Raw genomic sequence first — 27,362 nt, 5'->3', positions numbered from 1 at the left:
TTATTTTAAATAAAAATCAAAGTTAAATTTCTAATTTTTTTATCCGCTAGGTGTCGCAAATCCACAAGATTGCACCATATCGATTTTAGAAAAAGAATAATTAAAAAAATTTACAGGTTTTTCACCACAAGCTGTCGCTCTTCAAGGGCCACCACGTCCGTCTACTCCACCCTAAAAGCTTAGCCCCACTAATACTGAGCGAAACTTTTTTTTTCTTTAAAATATACATCTTACGTAATATGCCCTTTCAAATGCATTTTTTATTTTTATCTAAATTTTCACAACATTTTTTGTTACTATGCAAACTACAGTAAACAAATGCTTTGTAAGTTTACTTTTTACTTTCTTTAAACTTCATTTATTTACTTAACTAATTTACCTATTTCTTCTAATGAAAATCAAACTAATAAATTATATTAAGCTGACAAACTCAACTTTTGCTTTATTTATATAAAAGTAAAACTTACTTTACAACACAGAACTTTAGTAAAACTTCACTTAACAAGCTATCGTAAAATACGAAATGGTACCCATAATAAACAAACGAAAAAACATACAACCAGTAACAGTCATAGCTAAAAAATGTAAAACTGACCGGGAAAATGCGTAACACAAACATTGAAGCTACCCGACAAAAGCGAACTGACTGTTGATGACTATCATTTGAAATACTCCAGTACTAATAAAATGTTTTTCCACAAATACAAGATTACTGATAAATGCATCGGATGGGGAGGACACGGGGCAGTGTTTATAGGTAATTGAGTAATTGGAATTACTACATCTGTTAAAATTAAAAGTCTATGAGTAAAAATTCAAAAAAATGTTGAGTTTTGACGTTGTTATTAATCTGTAATAACTTATGATTAAAATAACTAAAAATAAGTTTCTTAAATAATTTTCATCAGCTTTTTGATAATTTAGATTTTACAATATTGGTTATTTGTAACATGCATTTGTTCACAGGCATGCCGAAACACGAAAACCTCAAAGTTGCAATAAAATATTGTTCTATGAAAAATGTTACTGGAATCCCTGAGGAAGTTGAAAAACACCAAAAAGTATTAGGGGCAGTGAAAGGAACAGCCTTGGAAAATAGTAAGAATTTCGTTTGCCTTATCCTTCAACATTATTTTCTTGTCTCTAGAAATCACTTATACTTAACTTATTTTTTTCTTTTTTCTTTCTTTTGCATGTCTTATAATTTCGTCATGATGTCAGTATCAATGTCTATAATGCCTACGTTTGGCATGCAAAAAAAAAGAACATAAACAATGATCACAAAGATGTTAAACACTTTAAAACTAAAAATAATCAATATTAAACAGATATAGTGAAACTAAAGGACTGGTACACTTATGAGGACTACTACATCATAGTGATGGAATACCTGGACGGTTTCAAAGATATTTCAGCTTATTTAGACAAGCATGAATACATGGATGAGAAGAATGCGAAGCTGTTGTTCAAGAAGGTTTGATAATTTTAAATTTAAAGATATGTTCTTTGTATAATTGTTTGTTAATAAAACTATGGCAGAATTAATTTTGAATTACTACCAACTACTAAAATATTCACTTATATTAAAAAGTAACAATTAAAAAAGTATCTAAGCTAAAAATTAAATAAGTTATTGTAATCTAGTATCCGGATTCCGACATTTTTAAAATTATAACCCTCCTCGATCAGGATAAAGTTTTCAAATTAGAAAATCATCCGGATCCAACCGGATCCTGACTTAAAAATAATACTTGTATTACGCAAGAAAAAGCAGAGGTTGATTAAAGTCAATTAAGTTTCGAACCTTACACTATATGTTACAAGAATCACTTGAAAAGTACATATGATCCGTATCCAGTAGATAACTACTTATAACTTATAATTAACTTGTGCTATTTATGATAATTTTAAACTGATTTAAAACCAAAAATTTTTTTTCAGGCGTACAAAACGATTAATCGCATGAACCAGAAGGGAGTCTACCATTTGGACGTTAAATTAGACAACATACTAATAAGAGAACATGAAGGCGACATTGAAGTTAAATTCGTTGATTTCGGATGCACTCACATAGAAAGCGATAAGGTCAGTTTTGTTTAGACACATTACTACGTTTACTTAGTTATATAAAGTTTTAATTTTTTTTAATAACTATATTTAAATATACAGATAACTTAATAAAAACTTTAGTAAATTTAATTTAATTTACATAAATATTCAATTTAAGGTTTACAAAACTTAAAAGAAAAGATACTAAATATTTATATAAAATTACTACCTACAATTGTTAAAATGATCTCAAAACTTGGTAAATGCCAAAAAATCTAACGTTATTAATTTTTTTTAAAGCCGTTTGAAAACTGGAACTGCGTTGGCACGCAAGGATACAGATCTCCGGGAATAATCCAGGAGAAAACATACAAGGACGCCGACATCTTCGGAATGCTGGTCTCCGTGTACCTGATGGTGGAAGGTGATTTCATCTTCGACGATGACGATGATGTCAAGAAGGACTTCAAGGTGCCGAGGGATAAGAGCACATTGAAGTTCAACAAATTTATCACTGAAATGCTGAATGACGTTTTCAGCGGAACCTTCACGCACCAGAAGATAATGAAGCATGGATGGATGAGACGATAAAATTTTGTGTTCAGTTAATTATTTAAAAAAATAGTTATATAATTATTCAGTTTGATTGATTTTTTTTCTGTAACATTTTGCTTTAATAAAATGCATTAGCAGAATAAGTCGTTGTTTAATTTATATTGAAATTTTGAATAACATAGTTTTTGAAATTTAACTGTAAGATAAAAAATTGTTTTTAAGGTTAGCTGTTTAGATACCTAGCTAAATTTTATATTAAAAAGCTTCTAAATTAGTCATTCTGAAATTATAGAATTTAAAACTAGTCTGAAATAATATATCATACCATGGAATCATTTGGAAGCGTTAAAATTGAGTAAAAATAATTAAAACATTTAATCTAAACATAAATTTGTCATATATAAATATTAGTTTTTTGTTAAATAAAATAAGAAACGTATTTATATACAATTAACAAGTAAAATATAATTTGAGGAGTTTTTATTCAATTTAATTTAGAATTTTAAGTATAAGAGATCTAATAAAGTTAGGCGTAATTCCGACAAAGCGCTCAAAACGAAACGATTTTTTTTGCATTCTTGCGATCCTGCTTGCAAAAATGCTTTCTAATGATTAAGTTGTATTGCTCTTTATTTAACAAAAATATCTTGAAATTTAATTTTAAGGGAAATAGAAGCTTTATAAACTTTTAATACAATAATAGGATTATAAAAAAGCAGTAAGGTTTAAATAATATTTAATGAATTGCAATAAAATTCAAATGTTCATTTAAATTATTCTACTGTAGTTATTAACATTTAAAAGTAAGTTACTAAAAAATATAAAAAAAAACAATTATTATTTTTATTCGCTTAACAATGTTGGGAGCGTTGAACTTTTTTAGTTCAAGAAAACTTAGTTTCAAATTATATTTGAACAAAGTGAAACATTGATAATAACAAAATGCCAAACAAAAATATTTGGAAACAATATTCTAAAAAAGTTATGAATCTTTATACTCATATAAAGGAAACTTTAAATGGAACTTATTCTTAATTTATGTCATAACAGACCATTTACAAGGCCAAAAGACCTAGAATCTTTAAAAAACCTAGAATTTGACAATTTAGACGGAAAACCTGGAAAACCCTAGAGTTTTAAACTAATTTTTCATGTTAGGTAGTGAAATTTTGATTTGAAAAAACAACCTATCTCATATAAATAGTTTTTGAAATCATCAGTTTTTTATTTATTTGTAATTCAAGTGTAATGTAATTTTACAGTATCTTTTCAATAATGATATAATATTTAACAATATATTTTTTTTTAATTAAATTTTGTCTAAAAATAAACTCAAAACATGTACTTTCAAAGAACTAGAAGAAATACGGTAAATCTTTAAGAAATTTCTCAAAAACAGTTGGCTTTTTATTTAAACTGGAAGGATCAACTCACAAAACTCCTTCAGTTTTTTTAGTCCTGAATTTTAAATCAAGTTACGGCAGGGATTTCAAAACATTTTCTAACTTAAAAATGCCCTTTGAAAATAAATAAAAACAGTTACAAAAGTCGTAAAGTCTCAAAGTTGAATACTTAGTTTAATTTTATTATTTTTTAAGTTCTTGTTTTTAAAGTTTACTATAACTGACCAATAACATTACTATAGTGACTTTAAAGCTCTTTTAATTTAAGTAGGTTCTAAACAACTTCTTTAACTAAACATGTCTGAATATATATACTATATTATGTAGAAAAATTTAAAACTTAATTCTAACAAAAGAATTGAACGTAAACACATTCAATATCTACAAGCTATCAATAGATAATATAAGTTCTCTTTTTTTTATTAATATAAAATAATAAAAGTTCTAAGTTTATGAAATAATAATATAAATTTAAAATACAAGTCTATATAATATACTTCCATCGACTAAAAGTTTATTAAAAAGTTATATTGTTAATATTTTAATGTAAATTGTAAAATTAGTGTTTGTAACTTTTCTTAAAAAAAAACTTCAATCACCTTTTGCTACGACAAAAGTATTTTTATATAATCTATTTAAGTCACGTTGTATTTCTGCTCACGTATTACAAGTTAAATAATAAATCAAACGTTTATTAACCGACATAAATACTATTCAAGTTGTTATAAGTTGTATATTCCTCCCCAGGAGTATTAACCAGCATATGTCTGGCAATAAAAGAAAACTTCCACTACGAACCAGTTCTATTTTAGACTTTAAATATGATTACATAATACAAGGTTTTATCGAATTATCGTTAAATTAGTTTTTAGGTATTAAGTTACTTGTTTTCGACTTCAGTTCAGCGGCTTCATTACTTGATTTACATATTATTAGTTAGTTTTTGTTTTATTATTTGATTCAAGTTAACAGTTGTAACAAGGCATCAGTTTATACATAATTATTTTCACATTTTTGGTTAGTTCTAACAATAAGTCATGTTTAAGTAGGTTGTTTCAAATAGAAATTAACAAATGCTGTAAATAAAATGCTTGTTATAATTAACTCATTTTTTTAGAAAGAATTTTTAGCTTTATATTACTGAATATCGAACAAGATTTCGATTTGTACTTTTTTTTTGTACTCAGAGTTATCCTAATCTTATTTTGTCAAAATATTATTAAAATAGTTTAAGCAAATGTATGTAGGCATGTTAACTTCTATATATAAATTTATCAATGATCCGTTATTTGTTCTGAAGTAATTTAACTTTTTGCAAAATAAAAACTAATTAAAGATATAACGAAAATTATACACAGCTAATGCACTGTAAGTATGTACGCCTTTGTTAGTTAGTGTACATCAAGTTTATCAAAAAAAATATAGTAAAACTAGATCGGAACTGAAATTAAAGAAACATAACAGTTTTATTAACATATAAAACTAGTATTAATGTTGCATGAAAACCGGTTTAGTCAGTTCTAAAACGTCTTTTATAATTTTATATGTTAAATCTAACGTACGTTATAAAACAATATTAGAATGTTATTAAATGGTTGTTTCTCACAAACTTTTTAATAGAAGCTCACATTTTTTAAGTCAAAGTCTATAATCTTTCGTTAGATTATTATAAACTTTGAAATTTTTGAAATATTGAATTCATTTATACCTTAATTATTTGTATAGTGCAACTAAACAAAGTTTCCCAAACTTTTTTTCAATAATTGCCACCTAGGTACAAATTGTTAAACTTACCCATTATTTAATTTTAACTTGTTAAATACGTAACGAATTAAAGTCGCAAAACAATTGTTACTAAAAAGAGTTTATAAAACATCTTAATACTATCATTTTCTATTAACTTTTGCACAAAATTTTAACTAAAACATGTTTTTCAATTATAAACTTCATTTATAAGGTTAATAACAAGAGTTAGAACTAGATTTATAGATATAAATTTAAACCTTAGAATATGAGTAATTTTACTAGGCTATTAATTATAGTTAGTGTTCACTAAATGAGTATAACTCACTCATGTTTAAACGAAATCTATAAAGTATAATATATATAATTTTTTTTTTTTTGAGTTAGCTGTCTTTTACAGAACTTTAATTTAAAATGACGTAAAAGTTATTCTTTAAAATAACTATAAATTATATATTTATTCAAATTTTTAAATTTTTTGCTATCATTTTTACTACTAACATTAACATTTTTATTACTAACCTAACTGGTTTTCTTAATATTTCCTAGTATATAACAAAACCTTTGATATAATAAAAAACTTGAACCATAGTTCGAACTTGATACAATTAGATTTCACTAAAATCTAACAAATGCTTTGAAAGTTATTCGTTAAAATAAATTCCTAAACACGTTGCCTTAAAATGCATTCAAAAAAAATTATAAATATTTTTCTCTTTTTTATGTTTAATGACAATACACTTTTCTTTTCAATTCTATGTTGATTTAATTTATTTGTGATTTTTGATTTTATTAAATTGAAAATGAGAAAATACTGTTTGTTAACAACTATAGGTTGTTTTCTACAGCTTAAAAAATTGAGTTTCTTGAAAGTGCATAATTATAATAAAACTATAAAATATATATATTGTTATGTTAAACAAGTATTTGCGTGTATTTAAATACTTTAACAAAAGTTTTAAAAATGTTTTATTCATTTAAAGAAATATTACTTCTATATCATAATGTTAAGTACATGTGTTTTTAATTATAAGATTGCAATAAGACAGATGGTAGAAGTAAAAATTTTTAGAAACAGCAGTTTTGTATGTTTTAATGTTATTTTTTTATTTAAATATAGTTTTTTAAAGCTGCATATTGAAAAATGCATAGAACTGTTTCAAAATCTATGTTGTCTTTACGAAACCAACAAATAAAAGTTTAAGTTTTACAGCATGGAATAAAACATGAAGTTGTTTGATAGCTCGATTTTTGAATGATCACTTGTAGAGCTAAATAAAACTTCTAAAAATTTTAAACACTTATTTTCCTAAACTTAATTATATAGTTATAAAGATAGATATAAATTAAACATAACTAATAAAACACGATAGATCTATTTGTATCATGCTTGAATTAAAAATACTTACAATACACCACATCAACATTTAGTAATACTTATAGAAGTAAATTATTGAAGGATTTTTAACTAAGTTTAGCAATGTTACAGCAAAAACTTTCTAAAATTAACTGTAATTTTAGAGAACAACTGAAATTAATAAAAAAAGACTTTTATTGTAAGTAAATATAAACTGCGTTTGTTAATATTTATACATTTAAATATAGTGTTATTGTTTTAGTCGATAACAGTTTGAAAATATTCATTGACTTTATTAGGATAATTCGAATTACAAAGACCAAGCAACGTTATCAAATCATATATCAGTTTAAGTAAGTATAAATACCTTGCTGGACACATAACAGATACAACTTAAAGGTATTTTAACAGAAACAACATGGTTAATGCAACTAAAGTTCTCAGTCAAATCTGAAAACTTCTTTTTAATTTATCACGTATTTTCTAACAACTATGTTTGTTTGGTTTTTCTTATAACTTTTTGTTTGTTTAAAGGTAAAAAGTTAAAAATCGCTAGTAACAAAACAGAAGACTTTAGTAATTAGTTTTGCAAAACTATTGTGCTTAAGAGTTTCTAAGTTTTTTAAATTGTCATATTTGAATTTAACAGTAATAAATAAAATGCAGAAAATTTTGCTTAAATTATTAATAATAATTCCAATTTTTATGTTGATTTAAGCTGTTAAAACATTATTTTTTAAAGATTCTTGAATTTGTTTGTGTGTTTGGTTTAGTAAAAAGTAATTTATGTAAACCTATATATATGTAACTAGTTTTTATAATTAGTGATTGATTTAACATAAGTTTTTAACAATTACACTCTACCATACACATAAGTTTGTCTTTCCAATTTTTTTCGAAAAATTTAATTTATATTTTGGTTTAAAACCCAATAAACTGCAGGATAATTACAATAATAAAATATAAAAAAAAATTTTTCTTTAATCATATTCTTAAAAAGTGCTGTTTAATTTAAAAATACTCTGAACAATCGAATAGTTTAACACGTATCTTTATTATTAACTTTATCATTTTTATTTATAATAAAACTTATTTTTAAATATTTTTCAATCTATAAAAAAAATAATACAGTAAAAGGTTTGAACCCTAGTTTTAATCTGATACACTTATATTATGATAAAATATATTAAATGCTTTCTCAGTTGACCGTTAAAATAAATTCCTACAAACGCTTCCTTGGAATACATTTAAAGGTGATTATAAACGCTTTCTTCTATTTATATTTAATGACAACATTGTTTTTCTCTTCAAATCAATTTAAAATTATTATAAATTATTAGAGAAATTTTTTTTTAATACACGTAAGTATTAGTGCATTGAAAACAATATTCTTAATATATATTTATACGAAAAAGATACTGTTTGATAATAACTGTAAGCTGTTTTCACAGCTATACAAATTAAGTTTCTGAACAGAATTTAATTTAAAAAAAAAATGTTGTTTTTTTTACTGTGTAGTTTAATTTATTTCGTATATTTATCAACTTAAACTTAGCATAAGATTTAATATGAGTTGAACATAGATAGTTACTATACTAACAATAAACGTAAATGCTTAACTGAGTAAGTTTAAACCAGCAAATAGTCTGGCAACATAATTTAAAGTTTTTAAACTTGTTTTATAAAACAAACATAGCAAAAATTATTTGTTTCTTAATGATTAATTGTTGATGTTTCACTGATTGCATTTGTTACTGCGCAGCCGTTACTAACCACAAGTGAGAGAAGCACGCGTCGTTTCCGTTAGTTGCTTAGCAACTTATTTTTTACGCAATGAACTAAAATTATCGATAGTTATAAGCAGTATATACTTGCAGTTTTAAAATATTGTTTGCTTTTTTCAAATCTCAATTGCAATTAGCTTTTTGAATGTAAAAAGAAAAAAAAAATGTGTTATAGATAATTTTTCTTGTTGCAAGATAAGCTTTTAAGTTAAAATAATGTAACTTTTAGGCATAAGTTTAATTAAGGTTTAGATAATTAGATTATGATACTACCATATGAGTTTCGAAAAAACTATATATTAAACGAAATTTTATAAATAAATAAAGATTTATCTACAATGCAAACTACAGATTTTCTTTGCGGACTAAAAAGCATTTAACACAATAAAATTCTTGCATGATGTACTGATTTACAACTTTAGTCTATCATTTTAATTGCTAACAAATTTTACATAGACAACTTTTAAAACAAATAAAAGTGGTCAGGAAAGTTTGCTAAAATTAGGAGCGGTAATATTGTATCCGGATCCTGACTTAAAAATAATACTTGTATTAAGCAAGAAAAAGCAGAGGTTGATTAAAGTCAATTAAGTTTCGAACCTTACACTATATGTTACAAGAAACACTTGAAAAGTACTTATGATCCGTATCCAGTAGATAACCACTTATAAATTATAATTAACCTGTGCTATTAATGATAATTTTAAACTGATTTAAAACCAACATTTTTTTTTCAGGCGTACAAAACGATCAATCGCATGAACCAGAAGGGGGTCTACCATTTGGACGTTAAATTAGACAACATACTAATAAGAGAACATGAAGGCGACATTGAAGTGAAATTCGTTGATTTCGGATGCACTCACATAGAAAGCGATAAGGTCAGTTTTATTAAGACACATGACTGAGCTATACACGTGGTATAAAATTTTAAAATTTGTTAATTTTTTTCTTCAAATGTATTTAAATATACTAAAAACTACATAAAAACATCGATAAAATTTATTTATAATTTAATAAATATTCAATTTAAGACTTATAAAACTTAAAATGATAGATACTAAATTTTTATATAAAACTACTATTAATTTTTTTTAACATGATTTAGAAACTTAATAAATAAAAAATAAAATTTTACATTATTTATTTAAAGCCGTTTGAAAACTGGAACTGCGTTGGCACGCAAGGATACAGATCTCCGGGAATAATCCAGGAGAGAACATACAAGGACGCCGACATCTTCGGAATGCTAGTCTCCGTGTACCTGATGGTGGAAGGTGATTTCATCTTCGACGATGACAATGACGTCAAGAAGGACTTCAAGGTGCCGAGGGATAAGAGCACATTGAAGTTCAACAAATTTATCACTGAAATGCTGAATGACGTTTTCAGCGAAACCTTCACGCACCAGAAGTTGATGAAGCATGGATGGATGAGACGATAAAAATTTTTGTTCAGTTATACAATTACTTCTCTAAAAAAGTTATACGATTATTCAGTTTGATTAGTTTTTTTTCGTTATGAATTTTTTGCTTTAATAAACTACATTAGCAGAATGTGTTGCTATTTGATTTATATTCCAACTCTTATTAAAATTTTAGATAGCCCTTAATATTTAGTTGTAAAAATAACAACATGTTTTCCAATTCGATTAGCTGTAAAGAAACCTACTGAAATTTATAAAAACAGTTTCTAAATTAGAAGTTTCTCAAACTATAAAATTCAAAACTAATATAAGTTTGTATATCATACCTTATAAATATTTCTAAGCGTTTAACATACATAAAAATGATTTAAACACTTAATATAAACATTAAATATGCCATCTATGAAGCAAGACAAAGCGTTTAGTATGTTTTTGTTTATATGAAATAAAATATGTTTGAATTAATTAGAAACGTGTTTACTTTTTAGATAGCAAACAAGTAAAAATCTAATTTAAAAATATAATTTTTACCAAATAAGAATTTGAATTAAAATCGGGCGAAATTCCGACCTAGCGTTCAAAATACACAAATATTGCGTTTTGCGACATGTCCCGGCAGCTTTTCGACCATTTTTTTTTTTGAATTCTTGCGATCTTGTTTGCAAGTATTTCCTTTTATACTTTAAAAGTATTAGAAACTTTGTTATACTCTTTATATATCAAATTTTTATTTTTTATTTTTTAGGGAACTAGAAGCACTAAAAGCTTTTAATATTATAGGATTATAAAAAAGTAGTATAGTTTAAAAAATCGTTTGATGAATTGTTTAAAGTCCAACTAATTAATTTAACCATTGTTTTTTGTTATTAAGTATTTAAAAGTATATACGTAAAAAAGTAAATGTAAACAAAAGTTATTCACTCAACATGTTGTGAACCTTAAAAATTTTCAATTCAATAAATTTATATTGAAAATATTGTATTCGCAAAGTAAAATATTGATGATAACTTAACGCCAAACACAAACTTTTCGAAACAAAATTCAAATAAAAAGAAATTTGAATCTTTATTATAATAAATTACGCTTATTGTTAAGCTTGTGAAATCAATATTTTTTATATACTCCTACTTTAATTGTTAGTAAATTTCAAAGGTGTTAATCACATCTTAAAATAAGTAAAAAAAATAGAATTTATAAAAAAAATCTTAAAAATATATTGATTACAGCTAAATTAAAGAATAAAACTTTGGCAATTGGTCCATATATATTTAAATAACTGAATTATAGAAAAAAAAAAGTTACGATTACAAATTTAGAAGTTGGTTAAATTAGTGCTATTGTTATCATTTTAGTTGATTAAATTAAACAAGTAAAAATATAATCTACAGCATCAAACAAGTACAATTAATTTATAAAATTGTCTAAGACATAATAAAAAATCACTCATACACAAAAATACTTAAGAACATTGCATTAAACTAAAACCAAGTTTGAGTAAAACTTAATTCAGTCAATACTTATTAAGTTTATGGTATTTTGCCATATAATTTATCTAAATTTGCAATAGCTATGTAGTTGTTTTCAAATTCTTCAACTCAAAATAAAAATTAATATTAAATTAGTATAATTTTAAACTATAATATTTTTGGTTGATTACTAACACGACAGTTATATATTTTCTAATATTAATTTAATTTAATTTAATTTAGTTTAACAATATTTTCAAAACGACTGAGATATGATTTTACTTTATTTTTTCAAAAATTGAAAAATAATACAAACATTCTAAAACGTATATTTGTGTGAGTTTTGTAAATAATTTCGATAAAAATTAAAAATTGCAAGTTATTTTTCAACATGATTTGAAGAAAAGTTCAACATGTAATTAAAAAAAAATTATATTTATTGTAACTTTGTAGATACTATACAACATACAAAGTTCACAGACTTATAACTGCTTTACTTATGTAGCTAGACATTAATCTTAGCAGTTTATTTATTTAAATAATAAACTAACATAACTAATTTATTTTCGAACTTTTTTAGCAATCTTTTTAGTTTTTTTGTTTTCTAAATTCACATTTTACTTTAAATCTTCATTTGCAATATAAATCTGTGTATACCTTGTAAATTATACATTGTACGAAACACTTTTTAAATAATGATAACAATGCTCTTACTTTTAATAAAAACTTTAAGTAAAAACTGGACCGAAAAATGTCAAAGTGTTTCATTCATTTTATTACAAGTGTATATAGTTTAAATTAATATGCTTGTTTTAAAGCTTTTAAAATTGATTTTTTTTTCAATGTTTCTATTTTAGCTGCTAGTCATTTCGAAAGCTGCTTAGAACAACATTACATATTTAGTGAAAAGTAAGTAGTGGCAAAGCAATAAAATTTTTCAAGTTTAAAAAAAAATTAAATGACAGTCTAGTTTAAAATAAAAGTTTTTACTATTCGTTTTGTAAGTTTTTTTTACATTAATTTTATTGTAGGAAACAATATTAGTTACTAGAAAATTTTAAAACTTGCTTACAAATGCTTATTTAACTTTATTATGTAACATTTTTATTTCTTTTACTAAGGTTTAATAAATTATATTCATATAATAAGAAAGCTGTTTAAAGCATCTAAGTAAGCAATTATTGAATTAATTCTATATTTCAGTTAGAAGTTTTTATATCAATTGCACAAGTACTGATAAAAGTTAAGTTTTAAATTATTAATTTTTACAAGAATCATTAAGAAAATTAACCGCAGTTTCACATGTTTACTTATAAAACCAACAACTGAAAAGTTTATAAACTAAAATAACATTAACAATAGACACCAACTTAATTACTGTTTATTTTTATAGACATACAAAAATAAGACATTTTAACTTGGTTAGGTTTATTGACGCTTTTATTTTTTCAAATTATATGGTATACACTGTTATGTAAAAATTCCTAAAATAAATTATAATATTCTTTAAATTTTAAAGCAAAACATTAATTTTTCCAACCATATGTATTGTTAAACAAAAATTATTAAACTTATTTTTTGGTACTTTTTTGGTCTGGTAAATATAACATTAATTAGTAACTGCTTTCTTTTCCTGTTTTGAAGTTAAGCTTTCATCCACATAGTTTTTCACGGATAAAACTACTCTATTTTTTAACAAAATTGAAACATTATACAAACGTTCTAAAACTTTTATTTGTGCGAGTTTTTAGATGTGAAAATAAATACTTCTGTTGTAACAATTTTTATAAAGAAATCTATTAAAAATTAATCAAAAAATGTTTTTATTAAAACCTAGTTTATTAGTCAAATTTTACATTTTGTAATTTTTTGATAGTATGTTGAAATTTGTGAATATTGCAAGAATTTAATTTTTTTGACTTTTAATTGTATAGTTTGGTCATTTTAAACGTAAAAAGTTTTTTAAATTAAATTGTAAATTGGGTTTCGTACAGTGGTTTTGTAAGTAATAAAACTAGTATTTGAACAGCGAATACTTATTAAAACGAAATAAGCACCTAGTGTTTTGAAAGTTTGTTTACAACAATATCTTCTTCTACAACCCACCCAATAAAATTATTTCTGCAAGTTTTTGGTATAGTACAGTGGTGAGTATGTTTTAATAATAGTATTATTAACTACAACTTAGAGTTGTTTAACTCTTATATATCAAACAGATCCATACTATAAGACAAACCATGTATGTAATTTGAAGATTAAGATAACAGTATAATACATTTTACCTGGTAAAACACAAAAGCTAAAAGTTTTAGTTTCATTAACATATTATTTAATCATAGCAGTAGATAACTTTTTATATAACTGTTTATAAGTTTATAAAAAAAAGTTTTAACCTGATACACAAACTTAAACTATTCTTTTTTTCTGAAAGTATGGCACCCATGCTAAAATTTTAACATAGTGTTTTGGTTAAAACCTATTAAGGGTATAGAAAAAAATTCTAACCTTTATGTGACTGATGACATATAACATTTAATTTATAAATCAGCTATCTATAAAGTAGATAAAGTAGTTAAGACCTCTGGTAAACAGATGAGCATATAAATTTATAAGCCCCCACCCCTGTCCCTTACACCCAGTACTTTTACATTTATATATCTAAATGTATAAACTTACTTTTATTTAATCAACACTTGTTTTTAAAACATTTTATCTTTGTATAAGTATAATGTTGTAAAAAAAGATATAATTTTGAAAACCTTACATTTTCACCAAAAGTTTATAAGTATTTTGTATCATGCTTGCCATACATTCAAAATACTTAATATTGTTCAGCAGAGTTTGAATTTTTTAAATCTAAGGTTGAGTAAGGACAAATCAAAATAGTTTTATGTTTTTAAAAGTCTTAGGCCAGTTTTTTCTAGACCTTGATACAGATAAAGTTGGTCAAGTAACAATGTTTTGATATTTTATAACCTGTTTTGTTTTAAAACATGATTTATATTGATTTGAAAAGTTTATTTCAATTAAATTAAGATTTTCAATATGATTTGAAAAAAAAGCACAGGATGACTTAGGACTGTACAAGGTCACTAAGGATAGTTTTTTGTTTTAAAGAGTGGCAATGTTGTTTTTATACTATGAGAATTATTTTAAATGTAAACCAAGTTGTTTGTATAATAATGATTAAAACACATTTTTAATAAGTAATATTTTTATGATTTTTTATACAAATTTAATATCTCTGTTTGCAAAACAGTTGTGTGTACTTTACTTAAGTTGTTAGACATGCACACACATGACTATTTTAATAAAAATACCAGTTTAAATCAACTTTATGTATTATACTATTTATAACTTTGTTTTTTTTTCAGTTTCTGTTCTTAAATTGCATTATTGACCATGACAAATCACTAATGTGGATCCGGTGGACCTCTCTGTCACTAGATCTCATTGATTATGCAAAGTGAAACAATAAGTAAGTATTTACAATTACAAATAATTTAAAAACTGTTTTGTTCAACTTAAAGAAAATAATCTGATACTGAATTTTTTGTAATAAATCCAAAGTGTTTCTTTAGTGCTTGGGGTATTTTTATGGTTAAATAGAGTTTTGATTTATAAATTTACTGTCTATTTTAAACATAAGAAAAAAGATGTTTTCATTGATACAATCAAAGTAAAGTAAAACGTTTATCTTAGCGGTCTATCATAGCAAACTTGATAACTATTAAAGTTACATATGATTAACTTACTAAACCAACAAAAAGTGCAGTATTTTCTCATATTGAGCAATGTAAATTTTGTCAAATTTATTATAATATATTAAACTGTTTTAATGTACTTAAATTTAGTAGAGAAAAAGTTATTAGCAGTTGCAACAACTATGATTAAAAATTAAAGCTTTTAAATAGTGTACGCTCCTTCTGATAATCTTATTTAGGTTTGATAATTGATTAATTTCATTTGTTTGTTTTGATTTCTATTTTAATAATTTAAACTCGAATTTTTGTTTGATTAATTAATTATGTGAGTATTTATCATCTTTTGAAATGAAAATAAGTTAGTTAAGATTTGTAAGCATTGCTCAAACAAACTTGTTAAAAGTAAAAAGTGTTGTTAATTTCAATAAAATGGTAATTTAAATCATTCAAACGTCTTTATTTATAAGTTATATGATTTTATTTAAACTTTAAACACATATAATTATTAAAATTAATAAATTTATTTAGTTTGTATTGCTCGCTTGCATTTAATTTTTTGTCAATTTTTATCAAACTGTAGTTTTGACTGCAAAAGCTACAAGTTTGTTGGATGCTTTTTTATTACATGTTAACTTGTATATATTGTATACAAATCTACAATTAAGTTTAAAGAGACTAAAATATGGTACTTGTAAAACTTAGTATCTTATAATGTTGTGTTTAATATGTATAGTGGTGTAGTAAAGCATAAAAAATAGTAGTAAAATTTATTGTTTAATACAGGTGGCCTGAAATGTAAGTAATATTTGAACAGTGTGTTTTCATATCAGTAGTTTAAATTAAGTAATCATAGTACATATTACAAAAACTAGTTGTTTAAAATCATTAAAACTTTTAAGAGTGTTTTTCACAGTTTCAATTTACAAAGTTTATAACCCTTAAAGATAAATATGCTCTCTACAAACTGGTCATTTGAACTTCTATAAACTTTTCATCTACAACAAACTACAAACCTTTTAGTCAACTTGACATTTTAATCTGTATGTCAAAAAATAATTATACAGTTCAGTTTACTAAGAAATTTGAACTTATCAGAACAATAGCCTCAAAACTTTTTTTACAGAATATGTCGTTTTAATTATTCCTGCTAACATTTTTCATACAACTGTTGCACATTATACTTTTTTTTTGTTAAAAGAATAAGTGAAGTTTATTTAACTAGTGATTCAATAAGAAAACCATAACGAAACAATGATAATTGTGATGGAACATGCTTAATATTTAACAATGTGGCCACAAATTTTTACATATTCTATATATCTATTGTGTTTAAATAAAATGCTTTACTAAATATTTAATACCATTTTAAATCAACTCTATGAATTGTAATATTTATAATTTTTTTTTCAGTGTCTTGAATTGGTTCACCGATGCCAAATCACTGAAGCGGAACCGGTGGACCTCTCTGTCACTAAATATCATAAATTGTGCGAAGTGGAACAATAAGTAAGTGTTTACAATTACAAATAATTTAAAAACTGTTTTGTTAAACATATAGAAAAAATAATCTGATACTGAAATTTTTTTAATAAATCCAAAGTGTTTTTTTAGTGCTTGGTGTTTTTTATAGTTAAATAGAGTTTTGATTTATAAATCGACTGTTTATTTTGAACATAAGAAAAAATATGTATTTATTAATTTAACCAAAATTAAATATATGTTTATCTTAGCGGTGTATCATAGCAAATTTGAGAATTATTAAAATTACATTTGTTTAAATTACTAGACCAACAAATGGTGCAGTATTTTCTCATTTTATTTTGTCCAATTTACTATAATATTTTAATCTGTTTTAATGTAAATAACTTTTTCTTTACTAAATTTAATAACAGTTGTGACAACTATGATTGAAAAATAAAGCTTTTAAATAGTCTATGCTCCTTCTAATTATCTTATTTAGATTTTATAATTTATAAGTTTTATATCGTTTGTGTCGATTGCTATTATAATTATTTTTTTCAAATTTACTCGAATTTTTGTTTTATTAATTAATTTTTTGAGTATTTATTATCTTTTGTAAAGAAAATAAGTTATTTAAGATTTGTAAGCATTGCTCAATCAAACTTGTTAAAAGTAAAAAGTGTTGTTAATTTTAATCATTCAAACGTCTTTATTTATTTGTTGTTTACATATGTATAAATTTTATAAGCTTTAAGATAAACTGACTTAAGTCAAATTTAAAAGCTGGTGTTAATTTTCAATAACATGTAGATTTTGTAGCTAACATTTTAAACTTGTATGTTTTTTGATTGTTTTACTATAATTTTTGTTACAAGTCTACAATTAATTTTAAAGAGACTAAAATATAGTACTTGTGAAATAGAGGTTATTAAAAAGTTTGAAGCTGTGGAAGCTATTTTGTTTCACAGAACTATAATTTATTTCTTTGTGGTATTTAATAGCTAAGTTATATGATTTTAGTTAAACTTTGAACACGTATAGTTATTAAAATTAATGAATTAAATTAGTTTGTATTGCTTGCTTGCATTTTTTTATTTGTAAATTGTTAATAAACTGTTGTTTTGACTGCAAAAGCTACAAGTTTGTTGGATGCTTTTTTATTACATGTTACGTTGCTTTTTGAGTTTCAGCCACTTTTAACGGCATCTGTTCACTAATATGATTTAATTATTAAATGAAATATTACTAATTTTTAGTTTAAAAAGCATCAATAATTTTTCCGGTTTATTAATTATATATTATTCTTACAGGTCTCTCCGGTGGTCTTCTATTTGTTGCTGACGTTGGACGTGTGAAAAACATGGAATGAATCCAATCTTCAAATATTATGTTTTTTTGTGTATTAAATAAATTGTGTTCTATTATAAACTGTTTTTTATCTAAAATAAAGTTACAGAATTACATAAGGTTACAAAAGTTCAAAAATCAATTTAATTTTTTTTGTATTTACAATTATTTGTGCACTGCATAATTCTGATAAGAAATAGTCCCTTACTAAAACTGTTATAAAAAGTTAAATATGCATCAAAAGGGTAAAGACCAAAACGTTTAATAAGTCGTTGTAAGCATAATCCGTTTACCAAAGTCGTATATGTTGACTGCATATTTCGTTTGCACAAGCTAGATTATATTTAAAGAGGTAATTAGTATGTACTGATTTTTTATCCTGGTAGTCTTGCAGTTGTTAATTACATAAGTTGTAAATATCGTTACTGATGGGTAGCTTTTACGAAACTAGTTAAGGTGCCAAGAAAAAATCGTTTTCTTTATCAACGGTGTTTGAACTGAAATATTTAGCTGTCCAAGTATGTATTTTAAAAGGACCTGCTTTGCCAATTTCTTCGTGTTTGTTTATAAACTATGAACATGTTGTTAAAATATAATGTGATTTGTTTAGGTTCTCACGTCAAATAACACTGTAGGGCTCTGGTGTGAAAACATAACAAAAATTTATTACGAATTTTTCCTAAAAAAACTGAATATGTGTTAATTTCAAAAGAATATCTGTTGAACCTGTTAATTTAAATTAAAAGTTTTGTAGCTGCAGCATTTCCTTATCAGTTAAATTGGCAGACTTTACAATTAAAGAGTCATTTTTCTTATTCTTAAGTTATTCACGGGCCGCACTTTATAAAGGTTACCGCGGTCTGCAGCTATCACTAAAATATCCTATTTTAAAACTAAATTGTTGTAAAATAAACAATGTTTAAATCGTGTTATTGGCTACTGCAAATATTTACTCTAACAATGTCGTGTTTTGGCAACTTGGGAAGTTAAAAGCTACTAATTTTATGTAATGAAATCAGATTTTTACAGTATAAATGAAATTAACTTGTTCTAAAGTCGAATGACACTTTTTATGGCAACTTTGCTGGAAATTGTTTCTACCAAGCCTGGTTGTATTTCGTACATTTTGACTTTCGTCAGTGCATTATATTACCAAAATAAGTTACAAGTTATATAATAAACTTATAAAAGTAATAAAATTGCTAAAGAAATCACATGAACGCGAGAAAATACAATTTTTTTTACTCAGCTTGAAGCTGAAAATTATAGCTTAAATAAGTAAAAATTATTTATTAGTTTTTACTTTATCATTCTGAACCTGTTATTGAGAAGTTTAACTGGATACCAAATATTTTTTTAAAACTTTAAACGAAACTCTTTGATGAATTTAAAACTGCCAAACTATACATAAATTTTGTTAGAAAGTTACAGTATACCAACAAATTTTAACAACGAAACTTTTGTGTCATTTAAATTAATAAAAAAATTGTTTCAGCTCATTATTTTTAACTTAACGCAAGCCTTTTAGTTAATTTTCAACTAAATTAAAACAACTTTAAACACATATACGTTTTTGCGTACACAAAAAACTACAAAAATACTTTTTTGTATAATGTTATTTGGGGTCTAAAGATATATTTATTGTATAGGTATTTAGTTTCTATAAAATCTCTGTGTACTCAATACTTAACTTTTAGAATTATTATGTTAAGTTTAACGATTTCGAGTTTAGATAAAGCACTTAGCTAGCTACTATAGGGGAAATAATGAATTTATTCTTTCAAGATTTTATTTTACAAACTAAGTTTCGGTCAAAGACATAGTCAGTGCTTAAATGAATCTTTTTCAAAAAGAATTAAAGCTTATGTTAACTGGCTATAGCTACTTTTTCAAACTTTCGATTAATAGACATTTAGCTTCTTGCTTATGACAAGTTGAAAGATAAATTGTTAAGTAGAGTTTATTTAATTTTTAGTTTATTTTATTTCGGCTAATTTTAAAATCAAAATACATACTTTAATGTAAAATCCGTTCTACTTTTAATTTCTATTATTTGTACATTTTTTGAACATTACTTTACAGTGATATTTTTTATAAACTACTTATAATTTGCACATAACAAAATCGACTTGCTTTTTGTCAGGTAGTACACCAGACATAGATAATACATTTTATAATAAAAAAAAATTGATACTATTTAGAAAATAGACTGTTTATTTATACGAGTAAAATACAAGGATTTTATAAAAAAAGCATTTTATAGATAAAAGGCCATTCTTTTTAGAAAGAGTTGCGAGCAGAATATATTAAAAGTTTCCGCGGTCTTACATGAAATATTTGTATTATCAATAAGAAACACGATTTTAAACTATAAAGGATAAGTGGTTACAAATTAAATATTAAGAGCCTGATAATTATAATAAAAATTTAATGTAAAATTAAGCTCGATATAAGTTTTGCCAAGATTCAGACCCGTTTTGTCTGGGTTGGTACTTTACTCCATCGCCTCGCTTAATCTGCTTTTATGACTGTAATGACTACTGTTTTAGAATTAGATGCATTTATATGTAAAGTTTACTCCAAATAGAGATAAAATAAACAATGTTTGATTCAAAAAAAATTATGTTTAGTTAAATACGAACCTTAAAATTTGTACGTTAGTATTTAATGAAAGTGGAAGAATTACTGAAACTTTTGTAAGCTTTGAAAAAAAAATCATTTTTATTGTAAAATTTTTAATAAATTTAACTTGAGTTCATACATAGACAGAAAATTTACTTAAAAATCTCGTTTTTTGAATAACAAACAAACATGAGTTAATAACTTTTTATAAGTTTTATTCGTTGCTCTACTTCTAAGCTTTTACTGATTTCTATACAGCTTTTCTTAATTTAAGATACAGCTTTTATGTATAGCTTTTTTAAAATACGTTTGAGCGTGTTAAAACAAACTGCAAACTTTAAAAAGAACATAACAATAATGTTTACAAGATAAATTAGTTGTCATAAATGAGTAAAGTAGAGGGCAGCTTTTTACAAGTGTTAGATTAATTTTGCTAGAAGTAGTTGCTCGCGGAACATAGAAGAAAAGTTTTAGGCGGGCTACATTTATTTAAAACAGTTGTACTATCAAACAAAAATATTATTTAAACTGTAAAGGACAAGTAATTACGAGTTATGTATAAGAAGCCTGATAATAAAAATTTCGCTGAGTTTAAGCTTAATATAAAGATTCAAACCCAATTTTTCTGGTTTTGTATTGTACTCCATTGCCTTAATGTAATTGTAATGAATGCTGTTTTATAAATGTTGTACTTAGAAATATGCATTTATTATTAAGTTTATCCGTTTTCAAAAAAAAAAAAACAATTAAAACAGTTAAACATGAAACTTTACTTTGTATGTAATACCTGTAATAGCTTCAATATATGTTACCTTTTAAATAGTTTGTTATTTATATTGTTAGAGTTTAAATAAAATTAACATATCTCATTCGCTTAAAAAACGATAAGAATCGATAAATTTTCACAGTTTTTCATAGATTTTATAATATATGCAGTATAACTTGTTAACGTTAAAAACCTTGTTAAAATTTAGACTTTACTTCATTATAAAAACGTTAATCTTTAATTTAATATAAAACTGTAAACCTTTACTTTATCATAAAGAAGTTTCCGAGGTTTTTAAGCTCTGACTTCTAAAAAAATTGTAAAACTGCCTAATTGATTACGAATTTTAAACACATCGCGAAATTAGTTTATTTTTAATAAAAATCAAAGTTAAATTTCTAATTTTTTTATCCGCTAGGTGTCGCAAATCCACAAGATTGCACCATATCGATTTTAGTAAAAAAATAATTAAAAAAATTTACGGGTTTTTCACCACACGCTGTCGCTCTTCAAGGGCCACCACGTCCGTCTACTCCACCCTAAAAGCTTAGCCCCACTAATACTGAGCGAAACTTTTTTTTTCTTTAAAATATACATCTTACGTAATATGCCCTTTCAAATGCATTTTTTATTTTTATCTAAATTTTCACAACATTTTTTGTTACTATGCAAACTACAGTAAACAAATGCTTTGTAAGTTTACTTTTTACTTTCTTTAAACTTCATTTATTTACTTAACTAATTTACCTATTTCTTCTAATGAAAATCAAACTAATAAATTATATTAAGCTGACAAACTCAACTTTTGCTTTATTTATATAAAAGTAAAACTTACTTTACAACACAGAACTTTAGTAAAACTTCACTTAACAAGCTATCGTAAAATACGAAATGGTACCCATAATAAACAAACGAAAAAACATACAACCAGTAACAGTCATAGCTAAAAAATGTAAAACTGACCGGGAAAAATGCGTAAAACAAACATTGAAGCTACCCGACAAAAGCGAACTGACTGTTGATGACTTCCATTTGAAATACTCCAGTACTAATAAAATGTTTTTCCACAAATACAAGATTACTGATAAATGCATCGGATGGGGAGGACACGGGGCAGTGTTTATAGGTAATTGAGTAATTGGAATTACTACTTCTGTTAAAATTAAAAGTCTATGAGTAAAAATTCAAAAAAATGTTGAGTTTTGACGTTGTTATTAATCTGTAATAACTTATGATTAAAATAACTAAAAATAAGTTTCTTAAATAATTTTCATCAGCTTTTTGATAATTTAGATTTTACAATATTGATTATTTGTAACATGCATTTGTTCACAGGCATGCCGAAACACGAAAACCTCAAAGTTGCAATAAAATATTGTTCTATGAAAAATGTTACTGGAATCCCTGAGGAAGTTGAAAAACACCAAAAAGTATTAGGGGCAGTGAAAGGAACAGTCTTGGAAAATAGTAAGAATTTCATTTGCCTTATCCTTCAACATTATTTTCTTTTCTCTAGAAATCACTTATACTTAACTTTTTTTTTTTTCTTTCTTTTGCATGTCTTTCAATTTAGTCATGATGTCAGTATCAATGTCTAGAATGCCTACGTTTGGCATGCAAAAAAAAAAGAACATAAACAATGATCACAATGATGTTAAACATTTTAAAACTAAAAATAATCAATATTAAACAGATATAGTGAAACTAAAAGACTGGTACACTTATGAGGACTACTACATCATAGTGATGGAATACCTGGACGGTTTCAAAGATATTTCAGCTTATTTAGACAAGCATGAATACATGGATGAGAAGAATGCGAAGCTGTTGTTCAAGAAGGTTTGATAATTTTAAATTTAAAGATATGTTCTTTGTATAATTGTTTGTTAATAAAACTATGGTAGAATTAATTTTGAATTACTACCAACTACTAAAATATTCACTTATATTAAAAAGTTACAACTAAAAAAGTATCTAAGCTAAAAATTAAACAAGTTATTGTAATCTAGTATTAGGATTCCGACTTTTTTAAAATTATAACCCTCCTCGATCAGGATAAATTTTTCAAATTAGCTGGATCCGGATCCGACCGGATCCTGACTTAAAAATAATACTTGTATTAAGCAAGAAAAAGCAGAGGTTGATTAAAGTCAATTAAGTTTCGAACCTTACACTATATGTTACAAGAATCACTTGAAAAGTACATATGATCCGTATCCAGTAGATAACCACTTATAACTTATAATTAACTTGTGCTATTTATGATAATTTTAAACTGATTTAAAACCAAAAATTTTTTTTCAGGCGTACAAAACGATCAATCGCATGAACCAGAAGGGGGTCTACCATTTGGAAGTTAAATTAGACAACATACTAATAAGAGAACATGAAGGCGACATTGAAGTAAAATTCGTTGATTTCGGATGCACTCACATAGAAAGCGATAAGGTCAGTTTTATTAAGACACATGACTGAGCTATACACGTGGTATAAAATTTTAAAATTTGTTAATTTTTTTCTTCAAATGTATTTAAATATACTAAAAACTACATAAAAACATCGATAAAATTTATTTATAATTTAATAAATATTCAATTTAAGACTTATAAAACTTAAAATGATAGATACTAAATTTTTATATAAAACTACTATTAATTTTTTTTAACATGATTTAGAAACTTAATAAATAAAAAATAAAATTTTACATTATTTATTTAAAGCCGTTTGAAAACTGGAACTGCGTTGGCACGCAAGGATACAGATCTCCGGGAATAATCCAGGAGAGAACATACAAGGACGCCGACATCTTCGGAATGCTAGTCTCCGTGTACCTGATGGTGGAAGGTGATTTCATCTTCGACGATGACAATGACGTCAAGAAGGACTTCAAGGTGCCGAGGGATAAGAGCACATTGAAGTTCAACAAATTTATCACTGAAATGCTGAATGACGTTTTCAGCGAAACCTTCACGCACCAGAAGTTGATGAAGCATGGATGGATGAGACGATAAAAATTTTTGTTCAGTTATACAATTACTTCTCTAAAAAAGTTATACGATTATTCAGTTTGATTAGTTTTTTTTCGTTATGAATTTTTTGCTTTAATAAACTACATTAGCAGAATGTGTTGCTATTTGATTTATATTCCAACTCTTATTAAAATTTTAGATAGCCCTTAATATTTAGTTGTAAAAATAACAACATGTTTTCCAATTCGATTAGCTGTAAAGAAACCTACTGAAATTTATAAAAACAGTTTCTAAATTAGAAGTTTCTCAAACTATAATATTCAAAACTAATATAAGTTTGTATATCATACCTTATAAATATTTCTAAGCGTTTAACATACATAAAAATGATTTAAACACTTAATATAAACATTAAATATGCCATCTATGAAGCAAGACAAAGCGTTTAGTATGTTTTTGTTTATATGAAATAAAATATGTTTGAATTAATTAGAAACGTGTTTACTTTTTAGATAGCAAACAAGTAAAAATCTAATTTAAAAATATAATTTTTACCAAATAAGAATTTGAATTAAAATCGGGCGAAATTCCGACCTAGCGTTCAAAATACACAAATATTGCGTTTTGCGACATGTCCCGGCAGCTTTTCGACCAATTTTTTTTTTGAATTCTTGCGATCTTGTTTGCAAGTATTTCCTTTTATACTTTAAAAGTATTAGAAACTTTGTTATACTCTTTATATATCAAATTTTTATTTTTTATTTTTTAGGGAACTAGAAGCACTAAAAGCTTTTAATATTATAGGATTATAAAAAAGTAGTATAGTTTAAAAAATCGTTTGTTGAATTGTTTAAAGTCCAACTAATTAATTTAACCATTATTTTTTGTTATTAAGTATTTAAAAGTATATACGTAAAAAAGTAAATGTAAACAAAAGTTATTCACTCAACATGTTGTGAACGTTGAAACTTTCAATTCAATAAATTTATATTAAAAATTTTGTATTCACAAAATAAAATATTGATAATAACTAAACGCCAAACACAAGCTTTTTGAAACAAAATTCAAATAAAAAGAAACTTGAATCTTTAATATAATAAAGTACGCTTATTGTTAAGCCTGTGAAATCAATATTTTTTATAGACTCCTACTTTAATTGTTAGTAAATTTCAAAGGTGTTAATCACATCTTAAAATAAGTAAAAAAAATAGAATTTATAAAAAAAATCTTAAAAATATATTGATTACAGCTAAATTAAAGAATAAAACTTTGGCAATTGGTCCATATATATTTAAATAACTGAATTATAGAAAAAAAAAAAGTTACGATTACAAATTTAGAAGTTGGTTAAATTAGTGCTATTGTTATCATTTTAGTTGATTAAATTAAACAAGTAAAAATATAATCTACAGCATCAAACAAGTACAATTAATTTATAAAATTGTCTAAGACATAATAAAAAATCACTCATACACAAAAATACTTAAGAACATTGCATTAAACTAAAACCCAGTTTGAGTAAAACTTAATTCAGTCAATACTTATTAAGTTTATGGTATTTTGCCATATAATTTATCTAAATTTGCAATAGCTATGTAGTTGTTTTCAAATTCTTCAACTCAAAATAAAAATTAATATTAAATTAGTATAATTTTAAACTATAATATTTTTGGTTGATTACTAACACGACAGTTATATATTTTCTAATATTAATTTAATTTAATTTAATTTAGTTTAACAATATTTTCAAAACGACTGAGATATGATTTTACTTTATTTTTTCAAAAATTGAAAAATAATACAAACATTCTAAAACGTATATTTGTGTGAGTTTTGTAAATAATTTCGATAAAAATTAAAAATTGCAAGTTATTTTTCAACATGATTTGAAGAAAAGTTCAATATGTAATTAAAAAAAAATTATATTTATTGTAACTTTGTAGATACTATACAACATACAAAGTTCACAGACTTATAACTGCTAAACTTATGTAGCTAGACATTAATCTTAGCAGTTTATTTATTTAAATAATAAACTAACATAACTAATTTATTTTCGAACTTTTTTAGCAATCTTTTTAGTTTTTTTGTTTTCTAAATTCACATTTTACTTTAAATCTTCATTTGCAATATAAATCTGTGTATACCTTGTAAATTATACATTGTACGAAACACTTTTTAAATAATGATAACAATGCTCTTACTTTTAATAAAAACTTTAAGTAAAAACTGGACCGAAAAATGTCAAAGTGTTTCATTCATTTTATTACAAGTGTATATAGTTTAAATTAATATGCTTGTTTTAAAGCTTTTAAAATTGATTTTTTTTTCAATGTTTCTATTTTAGCTGCTAGTCATTTCGAAAGCTGCTTAGAACAACATTACATATTTAGTGAAAAGTAAGTAGTGGCAAAGCTATAAAATTTTTCAAGTTTAAAAAAAAACTAAATGACAGTCTAGTTTAAAATAAAAGTTTTTACTATTCGTTTTGTAAGTTTTTTTTACATTAATTTTATTGTAGGAAACAATATTAGTTACTAGAAAATTTTAAAATTTGCTTACAAATGCTTATTTAACTTTATTATGTAACATTTTTATTTCTTTTACTAAAGTTTAATAAATTATATTCATATAATAAGAAAGCTGTTTAAAGCATCTAAGTAAGCAATTATTGAATTAATTCTATATTTCAGTTAGAAGTTTTTATATC

The 27,362-nt window shown here is 24.6% G+C and overlaps 3 protein-coding genes across 3 annotated transcripts; all 3 read left to right on the top strand.

Annotated features, from left to right (window-relative positions):
* Positions 1 to 687: 687 nt before the first annotated feature.
* LOC145833672 (serine/threonine-protein kinase pim-3-like) lies at positions 688 to 2,640 on the top strand. The gene is made up of 5 exons (XM_082940820.1): positions 688 to 757; positions 967 to 1,098; positions 1,329 to 1,474; positions 1,942 to 2,085; positions 2,350 to 2,640. Exons 1-5 carry the CDS (start codon positions 688 to 690, stop codon positions 2,638 to 2,640), a joined length of 783 nt encoding a protein of 260 aa, XP_082796946.1.
* Positions 2,641 to 8,297: 5,657 nt separating this feature from the next.
* LOC145833670 (uncharacterized) lies at positions 8,298 to 10,335 on the top strand. Its single transcript, XM_082940819.1, has 3 exons — positions 8,298 to 8,360; positions 9,629 to 9,772; positions 10,045 to 10,335. The coding sequence occupies exons 1-3, from the start codon at positions 8,298 to 8,300 to the stop codon at positions 10,333 to 10,335; spliced, it is 498 nt and encodes a 165-aa protein (XP_082796945.1).
* Positions 10,336 to 22,574: 12,239 nt separating this feature from the next.
* Positions 22,575 to 24,694, top strand: LOC145833669 (serine/threonine-protein kinase pim-3-like). The gene is made up of 5 exons (XM_082940818.1): positions 22,575 to 22,809; positions 23,019 to 23,150; positions 23,377 to 23,522; positions 23,988 to 24,131; positions 24,404 to 24,694. The coding sequence occupies exons 1-5, from the start codon at positions 22,575 to 22,577 to the stop codon at positions 24,692 to 24,694; spliced, it is 948 nt and encodes a 315-aa protein (XP_082796944.1).
* The last annotated feature ends 2,668 nt before the right edge of the window (positions 24,695 to 27,362 follow it).

Source organism: Thalia democratica, chromosome 4 (assembly GCF_965202585.1).
Source record: "Thalia democratica chromosome 4, ktThaDemo2.hap1.1, whole genome shotgun sequence".
Taxonomy (NCBI): domain Eukaryota; kingdom Metazoa; phylum Chordata; class Thaliacea; order Salpida; family Salpidae; genus Thalia; species Thalia democratica.
This window is presented reverse-complemented; position numbering and strand designations above follow the sequence as displayed.

Bases quoted from the DNA above. Each gene is read 5' to 3' on its own strand.
- LOC145833672 (XM_082940820.1), top strand. From the start codon at position 688: ATGTTTTTCCACAAATACAAGATTACTGATAAATGCATCGGATGGGGA. The intron at 1,099-1,328 runs GTAAGAATTTCG...AATATTAAACAG, and splicing joins AGGAACAGCCTTGGAAAATA to ATATAGTGAAACTAAAGGAC. The intron at 1,475-1,941 runs GTTTGATAATTT...ATTTTTTTTCAG, and splicing joins CGAAGCTGTTGTTCAAGAAG to GCGTACAAAACGATTAATCG.
- LOC145833670 (XM_082940819.1), top strand. From the start codon at position 8,298: ATGCTTTCTCAGTTGACCGTTAAAATAAATTCCTACAAACGCTTCCTT. The intron at 8,361-9,628 runs GTGATTATAAAC...TTTTTTTTTCAG, and splicing joins TCCTTGGAATACATTTAAAG to GCGTACAAAACGATCAATCG. The intron at 9,773-10,044 runs GTCAGTTTTATT...ATTTATTTAAAG, and splicing joins CTCACATAGAAAGCGATAAG to CCGTTTGAAAACTGGAACTG.
- LOC145833669 (XM_082940818.1), top strand. From the start codon at position 22,575: ATGGTACCCATAATAAACAAACGAAAAAACATACAACCAGTAACAGTC. The intron at 22,810-23,018 runs GTAATTGAGTAA...ATTTGTTCACAG, and splicing joins ACACGGGGCAGTGTTTATAG to GCATGCCGAAACACGAAAAC. The intron at 24,132-24,403 runs GTCAGTTTTATT...ATTTATTTAAAG, and splicing joins CTCACATAGAAAGCGATAAG to CCGTTTGAAAACTGGAACTG.